The 20,237-nt window shown below is 38.0% G+C and overlaps 1 protein-coding gene across 3 annotated transcripts in view; it reads right to left on the bottom strand.

The window, feature by feature from the left end:
- Positions 1-3,122: 3,122 nt before the first annotated feature.
- Positions 3,123-20,237, bottom strand: part of GLRA2 (glycine receptor alpha 2) — a 305,784-nt gene continuing 288,669 nt past the window's right edge. For all 3 annotated transcript variants that reach the window (XM_082245588.1, XM_082245587.1, XM_082245589.1), the window contains one exon: positions 3,123-3,564. In XM_082245588.1, coding sequence (XP_082101714.1) covers positions 3,286-3,564 — 279 coding nt within the window. In that variant the 3' untranslated portion in view covers positions 3,123-3,285. The remainder of the gene's footprint in view (positions 3,565-20,237) is intronic.

Raw genomic sequence — 20,237 nt, 5'->3', positions numbered from 1 at the left:
CTGTTCAAATCTCCACACGAAACGAAATATAAAGGCAACTAAAAAAAAAACAACAAGGAGAGTAGGGACCTTTGAGGTGCCTGTGCTAAGTGTGCAGGATTGGAAACTCAAGTGCAGAGATCTCATCACCAGGAAATATAAGAAGCGGCCAGTTAGTTATACTCCAGTATCTGTCAGAGACTCAGTATTCATTTTTGGGTGGGCTGATCCTTTAAAATATAAATTTTTCAATATATTGACATATATTTATGTATAAATCATTTTAAACACAAAAGAACCCCATGGTGCAACACTAGTTACTAACACTGTGATGGAATGTTCTGTAGCTCAGAAGATATCTTTCGGATACAGTAAAAAGGCAGCAATTCCTTTAAAAAATGTTGGTCCTTATCTTAAACATACCATGATTGTATTACTTATATCAAAATGGCAACATTTTAAGGTATTATTCAATGGCATGATAAAATGGAAGATTTTATTTTTTGTTCGTTGGAGTTGTATTAATGCTGTTGTGGCAGTGCTGGCTAAATTGGACCCATCTACTACATAGAGCTTATTTAATCGCACAGTGCAAATAGCGCACACATAGAGTGACTCACAACAGCCAGTCAGAATTCCTCTTTCATCCATCAAAATGCACAGCGGAAGTATTAATCCAATTGGCTGCTGTGAGGCGTAACACATTTTTGCTGATTGCACAATGACAAAAAAGCAGAACTTCACCCCAAAGTTAAAAAAAGTGCTATTGGGTGTTGCACTTTTGTCTAGGTAAATTTAAAAAAAATCAAGTCGATCCAAAATGATTTGATTCATTTGATCACCTGCTGACTTCCTAAAGTGTATGAAAACCTTTTAATTTTAATTTAAAAACAAATTCTTGCTGACCATGCTATAATAATAGTGTTCTCAATCCTTTAAGTATTTTGTGCTTTGTTTTCAAAAATGTTTTGTTTACCCTGTATTAGTTCTCTCTCCTCGTTTTGTGAGAAGATGACAATGCTCCTTTAGCTGCTTCCTAAGCAGGCGCAACCCTGGGGTTGTAGTATAGTTTTGTAGTGCACAGTGGGCTGGCTACAGCGATGCCACCTCTGATTCAGCACCATCCACCTAGGGACTTGATTCATTATTGACCGCTTCTCTCATCCATATGTTTTGCCTGTGTACCTAGACTTACCCTTTTCCACAGGTTGGACTCCTTGTAACATAGTAGAAACAGAGACAAGACCCGCAAACTCGTCACATCTGTTATTCATGACTGTGCTCTTTGGTGAAGTGCTAGGCATGCTGGAAAATGTAGTACAGATAAAGCAGGCCCATCACAGAGAGGAAACATGCACTTGGTGCTTTAGAGTGTATTCACATAGCAGCAAGTGGTTGTCTGAATGTTCAAGGTATTAGAAAAAACAAAGTTTGCAAAATATATACTATGGGGGTATAATGTATTTAAGTGGAGATTTGAGGTATGTCTTAAAATTCTTGGGAGCTTCTGCAGTGAGATAAGGTTTTAGAGTGCCTGTCTTGTCTCACTCTGGTCACAGATTCACAAATCTGCTCAGGTTTAACTCACTAACCCCAATCTAGAGGCAAATCCTGTTGAAGCCTAGGAGGGGTGTCTTTGAGTACACCAAACTTTAAAAAAATACCCTATCCACAAAAAAAAAAAAAAAAAAACAGACCCCCAAAATACTACGTCTGTAACAAGAGCCCACTTTTTTTTCTTTTTTTTTTTTGAGCATTTTGAAGGGGAACCATGCTGCTGCACAAAAAAACTTAACTGAAAAAAAAGGCAGCATCAACATAAAATATAACATTATGCCCCATAATAAACAAAACATCAAAAATTAAACAAAAGGCAATTTATCTTTTGAAGGGAAACATTGCAGAAACAGCAACAAAAAAGGGGATGCCATGTAAGACAGCTCCTGACCTAAAATCAACCAGAAAATTAAAGACAAATAGCACCCAATGTAAAATATAAAAAGGAGCAAAATGATTGATTGCCAAAGGAACTAGCAATCAGAACTGAGAGTCTTCCTACAAAGTTGTCAGCTTTGCCTATAATTTCCCTACAACAGCTTTCAAAACACATACACTATGGCTGCTCTTCGCCCCTCTTTTAATAGTGCAGAATCAAACTTATGCAAAAGCCCTGTTTTTGGCCATTTGAAGCCTGCTGGCTATAGTTTAAAAGTCATGAAGGGGATTATGATAAAAAGTTCTACCAGGTGAATCTGCCCAAAAACTTGACAGGACTGCAAATTTCAAACTTGCTAGATTCGCCTCCAACCCATGCTGGTAACAAACCTGAACCTCATCCCTAGTCACTAACCCTTACCAAACTCTTACTTGGAATTTCTGTCTCTGGTAACTCCAGTGTTTGAAAAAACAAGTCGGTAGTGGTTTATCGGGGTCACAATGTGCAGTCACATTCTGTGCTGGATCAGAGGTAGAGTTCTCCAACCAGCAGGGAGCATGAGCTTCCCTAATTGCAGAGCCGTAGTTCTGACCCAGCAGTTCCACTTGCCCTGTTTTCTAAAGAAAATTATCTGGAAGACTTTTTACTGCCTTTTGTTTTATGCACCTGGAATGTATTTGGTTGATTTAAGTTAAAATTTCAGTTGGGCTTTAAAATCCCCGAGTTCAGGTTGTCATTGCTTCTTTAGGAAGTCAGTGGGGGATGGAATCTGCCAACATGTTTTGAGTAAACTCACCTTTAAAAAAAAAAAAAAGTGTTTGCTAACACTGGATGTATTTTTTTACTCAATTTTCTTGACTTCAGAACCTTTCAGTTTTTCAGCAATGTATATAATACTGTATTCAAACAGGAAATAGTGATTTCCCTTTCTGTGTACTTTCAAGTGAGTGTGACAGAAACTCTTGCCTTGCGTTGTTTTTTCTTTTACCAAGTTCTGTGGAGTTTGTTCACAATAGCACTAAAATGAGAGTTTCACAATCTTGAGAATCACACATCCCATTGTCTGAACATCACCCAATTATACATTTTCAAATTTTGGGAGAAATCCTTCCATTAATAAGCCTGAGAGTTTTTTTTATAAATTCTGGAAAAGTAAACTTAGGACAATGTTCAGAAAAAGAATCATGTCACTTGTTCAGAATAAATAGTTTTCTTCTTTTCTTCTTAAAAGTCTTTGTTCCTGCTTTTTTTTTTTCCTAGAGTAGAACAGTAGGTGGATAGAAAACCAGTCTCTAAATTAACAGAGGCTTTTCCACTGTCTATGTACATGTACACTTTGGCATTGAGTTCCTCAGAAATAAATAGGTGGCTTACTTCTTGTGTACATCTTCATGCCGTATGATTTTGTATGTTATCCAGTAAAAGATGTTAAAAATAAGGAATGCCAGAGGAAAGGCAGCACGAGATATTGTATCAATCCGTTTTGCTCGGTCAACAAACTTCTTTTTGATGGATTCTGCATCTTTTGGTGGAGGAGGGGGTAATGGAGGTGGAGCTGCCTTCACAGCTGTGCCATCCTTGACTTGCAGGCAATGGCCCATTCCATATCCACTGAAGTTGAACCTGCTCTCACGGACTACGTCTTCTTCCTAAAAATAGAGAATAGGTTATAAAAACATTCCCGATGTTTTTTTAAAAATTTTATTGTGCTCGTTAAAAAGAAAGAAAATATAGGAACCCAATAGGTTCTAAACCCATGCAAATCAATAACCAAAAAACAAATAAACTTCAATAAACTGCTGCATGTGTAAAAAACATCTATACCATGAAAAGAAACAAAGGAACCGCGCTCTTATTTTAATAAATATATATCACCATCGTAAATAAACAATAGTGAATAAACAAATAAATAAATACATCTTCAATTAAATTATAAAAAATACATAAAAATTGTGAAGTCCAGATAGGATCCTACATGTGAATACGTCCTCAGTGAGCATAGGAAAGGTTCCTCTCCACACGCATGCAGAAGTTCTATGTACTCATCAGACCTTTTTGACCCCTATTACAGGGAGTCAAACTACGCATATGGGAAAATTCAAGATGTCATACATGAGGTCACAGGAATGACCTCAGGGTAACCCCTGAGGACGTCAGACATAGGCTGACAAAGCGGCATTGGGTGGTGTTTGAGATACGTCATTTCCAGTCAGCTGGAAGGCAGGTGGAGCGCAAACCAGCAATTCCTATACAATACATGTTGATCCCTGTCTTCTTTGATATAAGTGCAATTCCACCTTCTTTTTTAAATAAATGATTTGAAATACTGCACCATGAGTGTGTTCTTTCCTCTCCCTCTCTATATGGCAACACTGGAGCTTTGAATACGCTACTTATATACATATTATATGGATGACAGCAGCAGTTTGAATTAATTCCTGTGACCTCATGTATGACATCTTGGATTCTCCCATATGTGTATTTTGACTCCCTGTAATAGGGGTTAATTAAGTCTAGTGAGTGCATAGTGCGTCTGCATGCGGGTGGAGAGGAAACTTTCCTATACTCACTGAGGACATTATTCACGTGTGGGATCATATATCGACTTCACAATTTGTATGTATTTTGGATAATTTAAATGAAGTTGTATTTATTTATTTGTTTATTTACTATTGTTTATTCACTATGGTGATATGTATTTTATAATATAAGAGCACGCTTCCTTGTTAAAAAGAAAGCTTTCGTGTTTTTATGTATTTTTAGAAGCATATGTTACTATGCCCAGAGCAATAGAAATAAAAACCTTGTTTTAAATTATTGTTATGCATCTTGTATTTATACAGAAATCTGTTTTATTCATTTCTCCATCAGCTGCTTTACTGAAAGACTTTCTATGCTCTTCCTCTTTTCTGCATGATAACATCCTTAGTTTCAATGTTCTCCATTTCTTTCTGGTCACTTTTCATTCCCCTTACCTGGGCTGATGGAGAAACATATTAGTGATCTTATGCTCTTTTGTGTCTTTGGTCCTCAAACATCTGCTCTGTTTTGGCTTCTCTCTCTCTCACCTGCAGTAACCTATTCAGCTTCTCCTCCCTGTTTCTATCAGAGTCTACACTTTTCCCTGAAAGAAGATCTGTCAAGGTTCACAGAATGTTTAGTGCATACTCAGAAGAAGCTGAAGTAGTGCATGCAGAGTATAGGACATTGCTCCAAAGTGGGAGCTTTAATGGTAGCTACTCAGTATGTGTCTGGTTAAAGCGAAACTACACTGAATCATAGCACTTCAAATCAAAAATGTGATTTAATTAAATTTTAATGTTTAAAGCAAACTCCTCCATCCATCCATGTCTCCATGCTTTACTTTTCTGAGAAATCACTTTGAAAAACAACCTCCTAACATTTCTGACTGTGGCCATCTTGAGTAAGGGCAGATGATTCATATACCATTTACTTCCTGAAATCCATCTCCCCTTAGGTTAGGTATTCAGGCAGGAGGGTGTGCTGAGCTGAGAAAACCCCTCCTCCCCTTCTGAAAACTCGGATGTGTGACATAATTCTAGCCAAGGCCTGGAAACCACGAAGTAACTGAAGAAATGTAAAACAAGTTTAAAAAAAATAACTATGATATTCTTTCTTATCTATTTACTAATGCTAGAAGCATAAAGATTAGAAATAGTCTATGCTTATTAAGAGAGAGTTTCCACTGTAAGGAAGATCTAGGCACCTTTTAAAGCATTAGATATATACAAACTGCATTTCTTCAGCAAAAAATGTGTGTACAGGTTGTGTAAACCTAATCGAATTCAATTAGGCAAAGTCTTTGCATTTAACATCTCCTTACAACTAGGGATGATCGAACTTTTGAAAAGTTCGGTTCGACCAGAACACCCGAATTTCCCAAAAGTTCGGTTCGGATTTCAGAACCCCATTGAAATCAATGGGACCCGAACTTCGGTAATCAAAAAACATAATTTTTAAGCCCTAAAACCCAATAAATACCCCTAAAAAGTGCCGAGGGTTCTGGGTCATGCCCCATTAACTATTAATCACACAAAAAAAGTTCTTAAAAATTGTCATTTTTGATAAAAAAAGCCAATTATTAAAAAAATTTAAAAAAAAAAGAGAGATTTTTTTATTTTTACTTTGGATTTAGTATCTGGGGGGTCTAAAAGGTGTGCATGTGAAGTTTCAGCTCTGTAGCATGTCCAGAACCATGAAAAAAAAAAGATAATTTTTCAGTAGAACAGGGATGTGGGTCGGGACCCTCCTTTAACTTTAACACCTCTATGATCTTTTTTTTCTGGTTCTGGACATGCTACAGAGCTGAAACTTCACAGGTACACCTTTTAGACCCACCAGACACAAAATCACACAAAAAAAGTTCTTAAAAATTGTCATTTTTGATAAAAAAGCCAATTATTGAAAAATTTAAAAAAAAAAAGAGATTTTTTGATTTTTACTTTGGATTTAGTATCTGGGATCTGGGGGGTCTAAAAGTGTACATGTGAAGTTTCAGCTCTGTAGCATGTCCAGAACCATGAAAAAAAAGATTGTTTGTATTAGAAAACTTTCAGCACAGGAGGTTGGCTCCGCTGCTGTAACACCTTGCCGGTTTAATAGAAGGCATTTTTTTGGGTTCTTTGCAGTCAGGAAAAACATCTGAACTTGTGTATAGTGGTACTGTGCACAAGTTCTGATGTTTTGCCTGCCTCCAAAAGCCCCCAAAAAATGCCAGCAAAAACACACCTGGGCATTTTTTTTTGACGCTAGTGTTTTTTTGGCATTTTTTGGGGTTCTTTTGAGGCAGGCAAAACATCTGAACTTGTGTATAGTGGTGTATATACACACATACATATATTTATATACACACCTAGACATATATAGGTGTGATAGTAGCAGAAATATATGCTTGCGCTAATGAAATCATTTACAGTAATATATTTCTGCTACTATCACACCTATATATGTCTAGGTGTGTATATAAATATATGTATGTGTGTATATATACCACTATACATAAGTTCAGATGTTTTGCCTGCCTCAAAAGAACCCCAAAAAATGCCAAAAAAACCGCTAGCGTCAAAAAAATAATGCCCAGGTGTGTTTTTGCTGGCATTTTTTGGGAGTTTTTGGAGGCAGGCAAAATATCAGAACTTGTGCACAGTACCACTATACACAAGTTCAGATGTTTTTCCTGACTGCAAAGAACCCAAAAAAATGCCTTCTATTAAACCGGCAAGGTGTTACAGCAGCGAAGCCAACCCCCTGTCTGAAAGTTTTCTAATACAAACGATCTTTTTTTTTTATGGTTCTGGACATGCTACAGAGCTGAAACTTCACAGGTACACCTTTTAGACCCCCAGACACAAAATCACACAAAAAAAAGTTCTTAAAAATTGTCATTTTTGATAAAAAAGCCAATTATTGAAAAAATTAAAAAAAAAAAATAGATTTTTTGATTTTTACTTTGGATTTCAGATCTGGGTGGTCTAAAAAGTGTACATGTGAAGTTTCAGCTCTGTAGCATGTCCAGAACCATAAAAAAAGATTGTTTGTATTAGAAAACTTTCAGACAGGGGGTTGGCTTCGCTGCTGTAACACCTTGCCAGTTTAATAGAAGGCATTTTTTGGGTTCTTTGCAGTCGGGAAAAACATCTGAACTTGTGTATAGTGGTACTGTGCACAAGTTCTGATGTTTTGCCTGCCTCCAAAAACCCCCCAAAAATGCCAGCAAAAACACACCTGGGCATTTTTTTTGACGCTAGCGTTTTTTTGGCATTTTTTGGGGTTCTTTTGAGGCAGGCAAAACATCTGAACTTGTGTATAGTGGTGTATATACACACATCCATATATTTATATACACACCTAGACATATATAGGTGTGATAGTAGCAGAAATATATGCTTGCGCTAATGAAATCATTTACAGTAATATATTTCTGCTACTATCACACCTATATATGTCTAGGTGTGTATAAAATATATGTATGTGTGTATATATACCACTATACACAAGTTCAGATGTTTTGCCTGCCTCAAAAGAACCCCAAAAAATGCCAAAAAAAACCGCTAGCGTCAAAAAAAAAAATTCCCAGGTGGGTTTTTGCTGGCATTTTTTGGGGGTTTTTGGAGGCAGGCAAAACATCAGAACTTGTGCACAGTACCACTATACACAAGTTCAGATGTTTTTCCTGACTGCAAAGAACCCAAAAAAATGCTTTCTATTAAACCGGCAAGGTGTTACAGCAGCGAAGCCAACCCCCTGTCTGAAAGTTTTCTAATACAAACAATCTTTTTTTTATGGTTCTGGACATGCTACAGAGCTGAAACTTCACATGTACACTTTTTAGACCCCCCATATCTGAAATCCAAAGTAAAAATCAAAAAATCTATTTTTTTTTAAATTTTTTCAATAATTGGCTTTTTTATCAAAAATGACAATTTTTAAGAACTTTTTTTTGTGTGATTTTGTGTCTGGGGGGTCTAAAAGGTGTACCTGTGAAGTTTCAGCTCTGTAGCATGTCCACAACCAGAAAAAAAAGGATTGTATGTATTAGAAAACTTTCAGCTCAGGGGGTTAGCTTCTCTCCACACCTTGCCGGTTTCAAAGCAGGCATTTTTTTGGGTTCTTTGCAGTCAGGAAAAACATCTGAACTTGTGTATAGTGGTACTGTGCACAAGTTCAGATGTTTTGCCTGCCTCCAAAACCCCCCAAAAAATGCCAGCAAAAATACACCGGGGCATTTTTTTTTTTGACGCTAGTGTTTTTTTGGCATTTTTTTGGGTTCTTTTGAGGCAGGCAAAACATCTGAACTTGTGTATAGTGGTATATATACACACATACATATATTTATATACACACCTAGACATATATAGGTGTGATAGTAGCAAAAATATATTACTGTAAATGATTTCATTAGCGCAAGCATATATTTCTGCTACTATCACACCTATATATGGCTAGGTGTGTATATAAATATATGGATGTGTGTATATATACCACTATACACAAGTTCAGATGTTTTGCCTGCCTCCAAAACCCCCCAAAAAATGCCAGCAAAAACACACCTGGGCATTTTTTTTTGACGCTAGCGTTTTTTTTGGCATTTTTTGGGGTTCTTTTGAGGCAGGCAAAACATCTGAACATGTGTATAGGGGGTATATATACACATATATGTCTGAATATATACCCCTAGACATATATAGGTGTGATAGTAGCAGAAATATATTACTGTAAATTATTTCATTAGCGCAAGCATTTATTTCTGCTACTATCACACCTATGTATGTCTAAGGGTATATATTCAGACATATATGTGTATATATACCCCCTATACACATGTTCAGATGTCATGTCTGACATCAAACATGTCCTCAAAAAAGCACTGGCAGTGGCAGCCCGTGCAGCATAAAAAATGCTTGGCTGGTGAGAAGCCATATGGGTGTGCCGAAGCAAATCAGAGAAATTATCATTTCTCTATAGCGGTCACCCTGCTATGGAAGGGTTTTGTCACCCTGCCATAGCAGTCACTGCCAGTTAACCCTACACTACACTACGGTCCCCTTACATTTAACACTTTCCCTACAGAAACTAAATTTTTGAAGCTAACTTAAGTGTAAAGGAGCACCCTAACTACACTAGATATCCCTTTCCTCACACTAAAAATAGCTAAATGACACTTTTAAAGTAAAATTAACAGAACTGCTTCCACTCTCTTCCATGTGCAGTATAACAATGCTAGGAATATGGCGGGGGCGATCTTATATACTGGGGGGCGTATTCACTAATGATTGGTATAGGGACCCCCTAGTCACTCCAATCACATTCCTAGCATTCTCCTGCCCCCTCAATTGGCTTTTGCTAATGGTTCTGGTCCAATCACGGGCATTTAAAGCCCATTTCCTGAAACATTGCATTTTGGGCGGTTCTGGTTGCCGAATTCCGAACTTTTTGGGCAAAAAGTTCTAAATTCGGCCGAACCTCGAACACCCAATGTTCGGGCCGAACCGATGGTCGACCCGAACCGTTCGATCATCCCTACTTACAACCCCTTATCCCTCCTATGCCCAAAAATCACACATCTGCTAGTATTTGTTCACTCTAAATGAACACCAGGGTACCCCTACTTGTCCATGCCTTATTGTGTTATGCCATGCATGTTATACTTTGTCAGTAGTGCTACACTGTTATCAGTGCAAGTGTGTGGGTAAGTTCAGACTAATGATTTGTTCAAGATACAATTCACTCTTCAGCTGCTTTACACCATAGTTCATTTTTATTTAGTAGTTGTCCAGCAATGTTGCTGGTGGCACTTCCTGACATAAAGAAAACTACAAATTTCCATTAAAAGTGGTATCAAACTTTCTGTCCAGTAATAATGTAAATATGTATTATTTGGAACTATATATACTACATGGGTACTATGTATTATGCTTAATACAATTTTAGCCTCTTCTGCAAACATACTAGAACAGTAAAGTAGAAGATGCACAAGGGTTAAAGGCTATAACATTCAGTAAATCCCAAACCAGTCAGTGAGAGAAGAGCAGCCTAAGTGGAACCCTAGGGGGCTGGGTATTGTGAAATTGTGATTGCAGTTGGCTGAATGAGAAATAAACAGCAGGGAGGTTAGAGAGTGATAAACAGAGTACAGAGAACGTGATGGAAGGAAAAACAGTTTAGTAACTACACAGGAACACTAGATGGATTGTTTCACTGCCCCAGAGATCTTCCCTAATCTGATAAAGAATGGCAGCAACAATTTGCTATGTAAGATAGCCAGCCATTATCAAGTATTGTCATTAGTATAGTCATTGATTATTTGTCTACCTTGAACACTACAATTGTCCAGAGGGGCCTAAAACACTATTAACATGACAATAATGTGCCTAATAAACATTAAATAAGTGTAATGTTAAAACCAATACTATTGAGTTCACATAGCTCACAACACCATGTTTTTATGTAAAACATATTCACCAGCATTGTACATGGAAATAGGTAGATAATAAAATAGGTAATAAAATGTATATAATCTAGTATTAAAAGAAACCTGTGCTGTGTTAAATATATGGAGGCTTCCTTTAATGACCCCTTCTGAAAATACTAACGACCTGGTTCTGTCTGGCTTCAAAATGTTATGACACACTAACCTGGAACAGACAAACAAATCTCAACAATATGGCAATCACAGTGAAGTACGGGTCTCTGCACTTAGATCAGTTAAAAAAAAAGTAGTGAAGGCAAAAATGCAGTATGACAACCATTGGGCTAACCCCCACACTTTCCCAGTACACTGCAGCTTTCCTTTAATTGATGTTATCTGATCTGATCTGATGTTAAATGATATTTGTAAAGGAGAAAAAGAAAAAGGTTTTTACTATTGCAAGACCAGGTGTCTGTTGCCAACATCCCAGCTAACCTAAGGAATAGGATATTACAACCGGACTATTCAGCAACTTGCCTTAACAAGGCTTACAGACGAGCCATCAAACAGGCTAGACAGTATTTGCTGTTTGATAAGAAGGATACGTTTAACTCAGAACCTTCAAAACCAAACACATTGTGAATCATTACAAAATACACAAGACAACACAAGACAACACAAGAAAGTTAAAAGAATCATAGCGAAACATTGGCATTTATTATGCATAGATAGGAGTCACAGGGCGCTTCTGTGAGAGCAGTCAGACTCTTCAGCACCCAAAGTTGACCTTTAGTGTGGGTGAATGGGATCCTTAAAGTCCCCAGGGCTGCTCTTCCAGAGAGCAGAAGCACGCTCCAAAAGAATACATAATATGAAAGAAGAAGAAGGCGCCTCTGAGTGCAATATCAACCAGTTATGAAATAAAATCAAGGGTCACTTACATGAGTGGTGAGGCGTGCGTTCCACCGTGACCTCGGCTCGGTCTAGGACCTCCCCTGTTGAGCTCCACGCTGTTTCTTCTTCTATCTCCTCAAGCTGCTGGATGGCTTCCGGGTGAGACAGCTTCGTAGGAGCCGTGTGAACGTACCCTAGTGATGTCTTATTATGCCTGATTTTCTTAAACATCATGTAAGTGACCCTTGATTTTATGTAATAAATGGTTGATATTGCACTCAGAGGCGCCTTCTTCTTTCGATTTATTATGCATAGATCCATCCTTAAGCTCCTTTATACGAGAGACCCCATTCATTACCTACCACAGGATCAAATCTTTAAAAGATCTCTTTGTCCATAGTGAGTTTACAAGGCAGTTTCAATATTCATGTACTGGCAATACGGGCAGCCCCTGCATCTAAAAATTTCTAAACGTTTACAAGGATCTTTTAATAGCTCCCACGCTGCCCGGCAACGAGCGAGATGTTCCAAACCATCCTTAAACAGATTTTTATAGATATTAGATAATGGTTTAACCATGGGAAATTTCCTAAGAAGAGATTCCATCTCTCCTATTTTGATCTGAAGCACTGTAGCATCAAATTGGGCCTGAAAAGCATGCCTAAGTTGTAAATATCGAAAAAAAATGAGAATTGGGAAATTTTTAGTATCTCAAATTGGAGGATTCCCCCTTCCCCCACAATATCACCCACCGTCTTTATATAATATCGCATCCAGATACACAGATCAAAATGAGAGGAAAAATGTGGAAGACAGGGGGTTCCTCCATATTGGAACGTGCGGTGAAAATTTTCCGACTCCTTTCCCAACCATATTTTCCACTGCTGCCCATGCTCTCAGTGTTGCCTTCATGGAATCAGTAAGTTTGTATAATGCCCTAGGTCCTCGCATCACGAGCAATGCCAGCGCCTCATAAGACTCAACAATGGCTGCCTCTAAATCTATTGACACATCATCTTCTGGACTATTCAGCCATCTATGAACAAAAACTAACTGGCCAGCAAGAAAATAGTGGAACAAATCCGGAACCGCCAGCCCTCCTCTTTTATACGGCTGTTTAAGCGTTTGTAGCTTAATCCTAGGATTTCGCCCCTGCCACAGAAAATTATTAATTAGACGATCGATTTTTTAAAAAAATATATTTAGGAATCCATATAGGAGAATTTCTAAACATATACAAGGATAACGGTAAGAATTTAATTTTAATTAGGTTATTTCTACCTATAAGTGACAAAGGTAACTTTTGCCAGGATTGTATTTGTATCTTAAGCTGTTGCTATAATGGAATAACATTTAGTTGAAAAAAAAATCAGAAACCGAGTTAGATATATATACGCCTAAATATTTGACCTTATCTACCTGTTCAATAGGGCATGTATAGGGTACTCTGCAGCTCGGGATGGTGTTTTTAGGGGGAGAATTTGACATTTATTCCAATTTACTTTTAATCCTAACCATTTTGAAAAAAAATTCAAAATATCCAAAACTACTGTTAGAGAGGACTCCGAATCCCGTAGGAAAAGAACCATATGGTCCGCGTATAATTTTCTCTGACAGATTTCCTACTTGAATCCCCTGTATCTCCGTCGAGTTCCTCAAAGCCATCGCCAGCGGTTCTATCATTAAAGAAAAGAGACCCGGGGATAGCGGGCAGCCCTGCCGTGTTCCCCTCTCTCCAGGGAACCGTTCTGAAAGCATCCCATTCAATTTTATCGCTGCTGTAGGGCGCTTATATAAAATATCAATCCATTTCCTAAATTTAGGCCCAAACCCGAATTCCTCTAATACTGCTCCCATATACCTGCAGTCTATAGAGTCAAATGCCTTTTCGATATATCTAAAAAAAAAACAATACACCACCACTGGAGATATCTGGTCCCAGCTGGGTATGTGTAAATATTCTTCTGAGATTTATATCCCTTGTTTTTTTTGGCATAAAGCCTGTCTGATCAGAAGAGACCAACTGTTGAATAACCTTCATCAGTCTAATAGCTAGGGACTTAGCAAGAATTTTAGCATCAGCATTGAGTAATAAGATGGGTCTAAAAGAGGTTTAGAGTGCGGGATCCTTATCATTCTTGGCTACTAGCTCAATATGTGCTTCGTACATAGAATGGGGTAAAACCCCCCACTGAAAGCAATCCATAAGCAACCCCTGCAGCTTCGGTATTAAAGATATCGCATAGTGCCTATACCACTCTCAATCCAGGCCTTTTTAAAGCAATCTACTGAGCTGGCCAGAACCCCCTCTGGAGGTAGTCTATTCCATATTTTCACAGCTCTTACTGTGAAGAAACCTTTCCGTATTTGGAGACAAAATTTATTTTCCTCTAGGCATAAAGAGTACTCCCTTGTCCTCTGTGATGACCTTAATGTGAAAAACTCAACACAAAGTTCACTATATGGATCCCTTATGTATTTATACATGTTGATCATATCACCCCTGTATCTCCTCTTCCCAAGAAAGAATAAATTCAGTTTCTCTAATTTTTCTTCATAGCTGAACTCCTACATGCCTCTTATCAGTTTGGTTGACCATCTCTGCACTCTCTCCGATATCCGTTTTGATAACTGGGGCCCAAAACTGAACTGCATATTTTCAGATGAGGTCTTCCTAATAATTTGTACAGGGGCAAAATGATATCTCTCTCTCTGGAGTCCATACCTCTCTTAATACAAAAAAGGACTTTGCTTGCTTTGAAAACCGCAGCTTAGCATTGCATGCTATTAAGCTTAATATCTACCAGAAACCCAGATCCTTCTCTGCTTTGGATTCCCCCATTTGTACTCCCCCTAGTATGTATGATGCATGCATAGTCTTAGCCCCCAAGTGCATAACTTTACATTTATCAACAGTAAACCTCATTTGCCACATAGTTGCCCAATGAAACAGTGCATTGATGTCGGCTTGTAAGTTGGAGACATCATGTACGGAAGTTTTTCCACTGCATAGCTTGGTGTCATCTGCAAAAACTGAAATGGTACTTTTAATCCAAGACCCTATATCATTTATAAAGATGTTCAAAGTAAGGGTCCCAATACTGAACCTTGGGGTACACCACTGATAACCTTTGAACATTCAGAGTAAGAATCATTAACCACTACTTTCTGAAATCTATCTTTTAGCCAGTTTTCTATTAATTTACAAACTGATCTTTCCAATCCTGTAGACTTTTCCTTACACATTAGCCATGTGTGGGGAACTGTGTCAAATGCTTTTGCAAAATCCAAGTATATTATGTCCACAGCCACCCCTCTGTCCAAGGTTTTACTTACCTCCTCATAAAAAGAATTCAGGTTTGTTTGACAATTTCTGTCTTTCAGGAATCCATGCTGTCAGTTGCTTAAAATATTTTTTCCAGCAAGAACTCAACTATGTAGTATTTTATTAAGCTCTCCAGTATCTTCCCAAATATAGAAGTTAAACTAACAGGTCTATAGTTAGTCTTTGGTAAAGACTTCGATCCCTTTTTAAATATAGACACCACATTGGCCCTACGCCAATCCAGTGGTACTATTCCAGTCTTTAGCGAGTCCCTACAAATTAGAAACAATGGCTTTGAAATGACAGAGCTCAATTTTTTAAGGATCCGTGGGTGGATGCCATCTGGTCCAGGTGCTTTATCCACCTTTATTCTGTTTATATATTTCTGGACCATATCACTTTTGTGCCTTTGTGGATCATTTGGGGCTGTGTCAATACCATCTCCATTATGGTCATGAGCTCCCCCATGCTCCTTTGTATATACAGAGCTGAAGAAAGTATTTAATAAATTTGCCTTCTCTTTGTCCCCCACTCCAGATTATTTTGTAAAGGGCCTACATGCTCAGACCTGACCTTTTTACTATCAATATTTTTGAAGAATCTTTAGGGGTTTGTCCTACTGTCTTTTGCAATCTGTTGTTCATTTTGAATTTCTGCGTCTTTGATTTTCTTTTTACATATTCTGTTATATTCGTTGTGACAATTAAACAATGATAGTGTTCCTTCCTTTTTATATTTTTTAAAGGCTCTTTTCTTATTATTAATACATTTTTTTTTAACTTTGGCCACATAGGTTTTATTTTAGCCCTTTAAACTTATTGCCAATAGGAATATACTTTGCAGTGAGTTTTTTTTAAGAATTCCCATTTCTGTTCTGTGTTCATAGATGCCAATATTCCCCCCCAATCTAAGTATTGGAGAGCAGCCCTCATCCTTGGAAAAATTTCTCTTTTAAAGTTATGTGTTTTTGTATTTCCCGTATGCATTTGTTTCTTACAGCTAACATTTAATGAAATCAAATTTTGGTCACTGCTACCCAGATGTTCTTTTTTATGACTATTGGTAATAAGCTCTGCATGGTTTGAGAGTACCAGGTCCAGCAGAGTATAATTTCTAGTGTGTGTGTGGGGGGGGGGGGATCAATTGAAAAAAGTTATAGGCTCTTGAATAAGAGTAACATATCCATATACCACATGCTTCTTATTGTGTAAAGAGTACCTCGCTATCTCTTTTTAGAACCCATTTACCTTGTGGTGTCTGAACCTCAGCAGTTCTTGTGTGGGGACCTGCGTGGGGGATTTCTGGGGGCTCGGGGACAGTGGCGCCCCACTGGTTTCTTCATCCATGCAAAGGCAATTACTTTTTTTTAAACACCTACAAGGCCATACAATACCCTGACCTTCTTGATGGTAGGTATCCTATGAGCAGAAATTAGATTCTGGATTTATATTCTGCTTATGTTACTAATACAATGTGTTTTTTTTCTATTGTACAAATTACAGATGCATCTCCTTTAATATACCCCTGAAGAAAGGTTGCTTACCTGAAACGTGTCAGATTCAATAGAGACAGCAGAACTCTAGACATATGCATCAATGAACATGTTTGTACAATAAGGCTGTGTATTTTATTGTTTATGTTTTTTTTGTCCTGTTTACTCTCTGGAATCCTTTTAATATGTAACAATAAATGCATACATTTTAATATGTGATTGTGGTGTACTGTTTGCCCCTCAAAGTCCCAATTGTTAATGGGGGGGTTCAGTTTTTTTTCTAAATATTTGTAAAGGCATATAAACTGATGCAGATAACCTACAGTATGGTACCATTTGTTAATGTAAGTAAACCCACGTAGACCAAGGTACAAAAATGTATACTTTAATCAGTATTCTTTTTCATGGGGAGGAAAACTCCTTGTGTATGATTAAAGCCTAAGGTGCATGGCTTCTGTATAATTCACCAGATTTTTTTGTTTTGTTTTATGGTGCAGTGGTCCTTTAAAGAGACATGGACACCTTGCCCATTAAGTGACAATGTCTTTATAAATGCCTTCCTGAATTCCTAATATTTGCCTTGCTAGTCCACTGCCATTGCCACTCCTGATTCTGTTGAAGCTGGCATTGGTGTTGGATGCTAAGGAGAAAAGTGAAGTCACTCCCCCGATCACATGACAGTGCTAAAGTCATAGTAATTGGTTTCTATTGCTTTTTGTGTTCCCCAAAGGGAAGATATTTCTTTTCTTCCTTGCCTGAAAAGGCCCTTAAACCACTTTATAAAAAACAAAAAAAAAAAAAAACAACCGGACTTTAGGTATGATACAAAACACACTTAAATGTTTGGTATTTAAAAAGGCCAAAGGTAACCTCTACTTCCCCTACCCTTCTCTCTTTCAGTATTTGTTTATTAATTATTTGGAAACTATTATATTTTGGTGTCCTTTTTAGTTTATATAGTTTTAAGCTGTTTTTCTATCAGTTTTACACAATCTACATACAGCACAAACATGTATTATATGACTAAAGATTTGCAGAATACCAGGGATTATCTTGAGAAACAGAACAGAAGATGCTTTCTGATGTGAGTCTCTGATTTAAACTTCAGGCAGGGCAATCCAATAAGGGGTGAATCAGTGCTGATGAGTCATCCAGTTATGTGTTTGAATTTCATCTTGAACTATTGGGTCATGTTAGCAACAAAATGAGACTAGAGTTTTGGAACAGGAGCTGGAAGCTTCACCTGCCAGCTTAAAATGAAAAGGCTAGATTTTAAAATGAAACAATTCAAAATTCACTGACTTAAAAAAAAGAGCAAATATTTTTAAATTTTTTTAGTTCTGTCCATATTCAGAAACCAGAAATACCATATTTTACCAGAAAAGAGACAGCCAATATTCTGAATATGGGCAAGACATATACACTGCTCAAAAAAATTAAAGGAACACTTTGAAAACTCATCAGATCTCAATGGGGAAAATATCACGTTGGCTATCTATACTTGTATGGACTGGGTAGTGTGATAGGAACAAAAGGATGTCACATCGTTTGATGGAAATGAAAATGATCAACCTACGAGGGCTGAATTCAAAAATCAAAGTGAAAAAATTATGCAGCAGGCTAGTCCATTTTGCTGAAATTTCATTGCAGCAACTCAAAGTGGTACTCAGTAATTTGTATGGCCACCACATGCTTGTATGCATGCCTGACCATGTCGGGGCATGCTCCTAATGAGACGACGGGTGGTGTCCTGGGGTATTTCCTCACAAATCTGGACCAGGGCATCACTGAGCTCCAGAACAGACTGAGGTGCAACCTGGCAGCGTCAGATGGACCAAAGCATAATGTCCCAGAGCTGTTCTTTTGAATTTAGGTCAGGCGAGCGTGGGAGCCATTGAATGGTATAATTTCCTTCTTCCTTCAGGAACTGGCTGCATACTTACGCCACATTAGGCTGGCCATTGTCGTGCACCAGGAAGAACCCAGGACCTACTGCCCCAGTGAAGGGTCTGACAATGGGTCTAAGTATTTGGACTGGGTAATGTATTAGGAATCAAAGAAGGCCGCATCATTTGATGGAAATGAAAATGATCAATCTTCAGAGGGCTGAATTCCAACCCCCCCCCCGAAAATCAAAGGGCGTCAATGAGCTGCTAAACAGACGGAGGTGCAACCTGGCGGTGTCAGATGGACTGAAACATAATGGCCTAGAGGTGTTGGAGCTATTGGATTTAGGTCAGGCGAGCATGGGCGCCAATCAATGGTATCAATTCCTTCATCCTTCAAAAACTGGCTGCATACTCTCACCACATGAGGCCGGGCATTGTCTTGCAACCGGAGGAACCCAGGATCCATTGCACCAGCATAGGGTCTGATAATGGATCCAAGGATTTCATCCCGATATCTAATGGCAGTCAGGGTGCCATTGTCTAGCCTGTGGAGGTCTGTGTGTCCCTTCATGGATATGCCTCCCCAGACCTTTACTGACCCACCACCAAACCGGTCATGCTGAACGATGTTACAGGCATCATAATGTTCTCCACGGCTTCTCCAGACCCTGTCACATCTGTGACTTGTGCTCAGGGTGAACCTGCTCTCATCTGTGAAAAGCACATTGTTCCTATAATTTTTTGAACAGTGTATTTTGGTTTCCCAAGATTTTTTTATTTGCTCTAATTTATTTTTGTAATAAATTATCTCCTCCATATTCAAAAGGTTTTTGGAAGGATATGAAGAAAAAGAAGGAAATAAAGAAAGAAAGAAAGAAGGAAAGAAAGAAAGAAGGAAAGAAGGAAAGAAGGAAAGAAAGAAAGAAAGAAAGAAAGAAAGAAAGAAAGAAAGAAAGAAAGAAAGAAAGAAAGAAAGAAAGAAAGAAAGAAAGAAAGAAAGAAAGAAAGAAAGAAAGAAAGAAAGAAAGAAAGAAAGAAAGAAAGGTATTACAACCATTTTTGAAGTTGCATGGACCTCTAAATCAACAACAAGGAATAGAAAAAAAAAACACGTTTAATGGAAATTCATAATCTTATATTATCCTGCAATAAACCATGTAAATCATTCTAATTAAAATGTCAGCCATAGAAAACACATCTGATGTATAAGCTCCAGGCTGTCATAATGACTGTCCAAGCCCTTCGTATTAAACACCTTACGGGGGTAAAACTTAATTATAATCTTTTGTCAAAGATACAGTAGACCCAATTTATTAATATGTATGCCATTTTTCTGAATCTCATTAAATGTAATAGACTTGAGGCTACAGGAAAGAGGGGCTTTCATTCCAAACAACGATTGACTTTTTTTGTTCTGTGTTTGAACAGTGCCTGCACAGAGAGGAAGCATACAAAAATATGTCTAATGGAGAGCAACACATTCTAATAGAAATACAAATGAATTCAGGGTTGATGCCAACAGTGAAGTCTTTTCTACTCACATATCATTGACACCCACAGAAACAGGGTCTGCACATGTAACAGCAATGGACAGGTGGACCTTCTTTCTAGGTCCTGGCCCCTTCTGATACCATGTTAGAACTCTCTGATAATGGAGGGTAGACTATTTCCTGGAGGTCTACAAGGCCCTGACCTCTCTTAATCCTGTGCTAGAGCTCTGATAATAGAGAGCAGACTATTTTTAAGAGGACTTCAAGGTCCTGACCTAATTAATCCTTTGCCAGATTTCTCTG

Source organism: Pelophylax lessonae, assembly GCF_965119305.1.
Source record: "Pelophylax lessonae genome assembly, chromosome: 2".
Lineage (NCBI taxonomy): Eukaryota > Metazoa > Chordata > Amphibia > Anura > Ranidae > Pelophylax > Pelophylax lessonae.
This window is presented reverse-complemented; position numbering and strand designations above follow the sequence as displayed.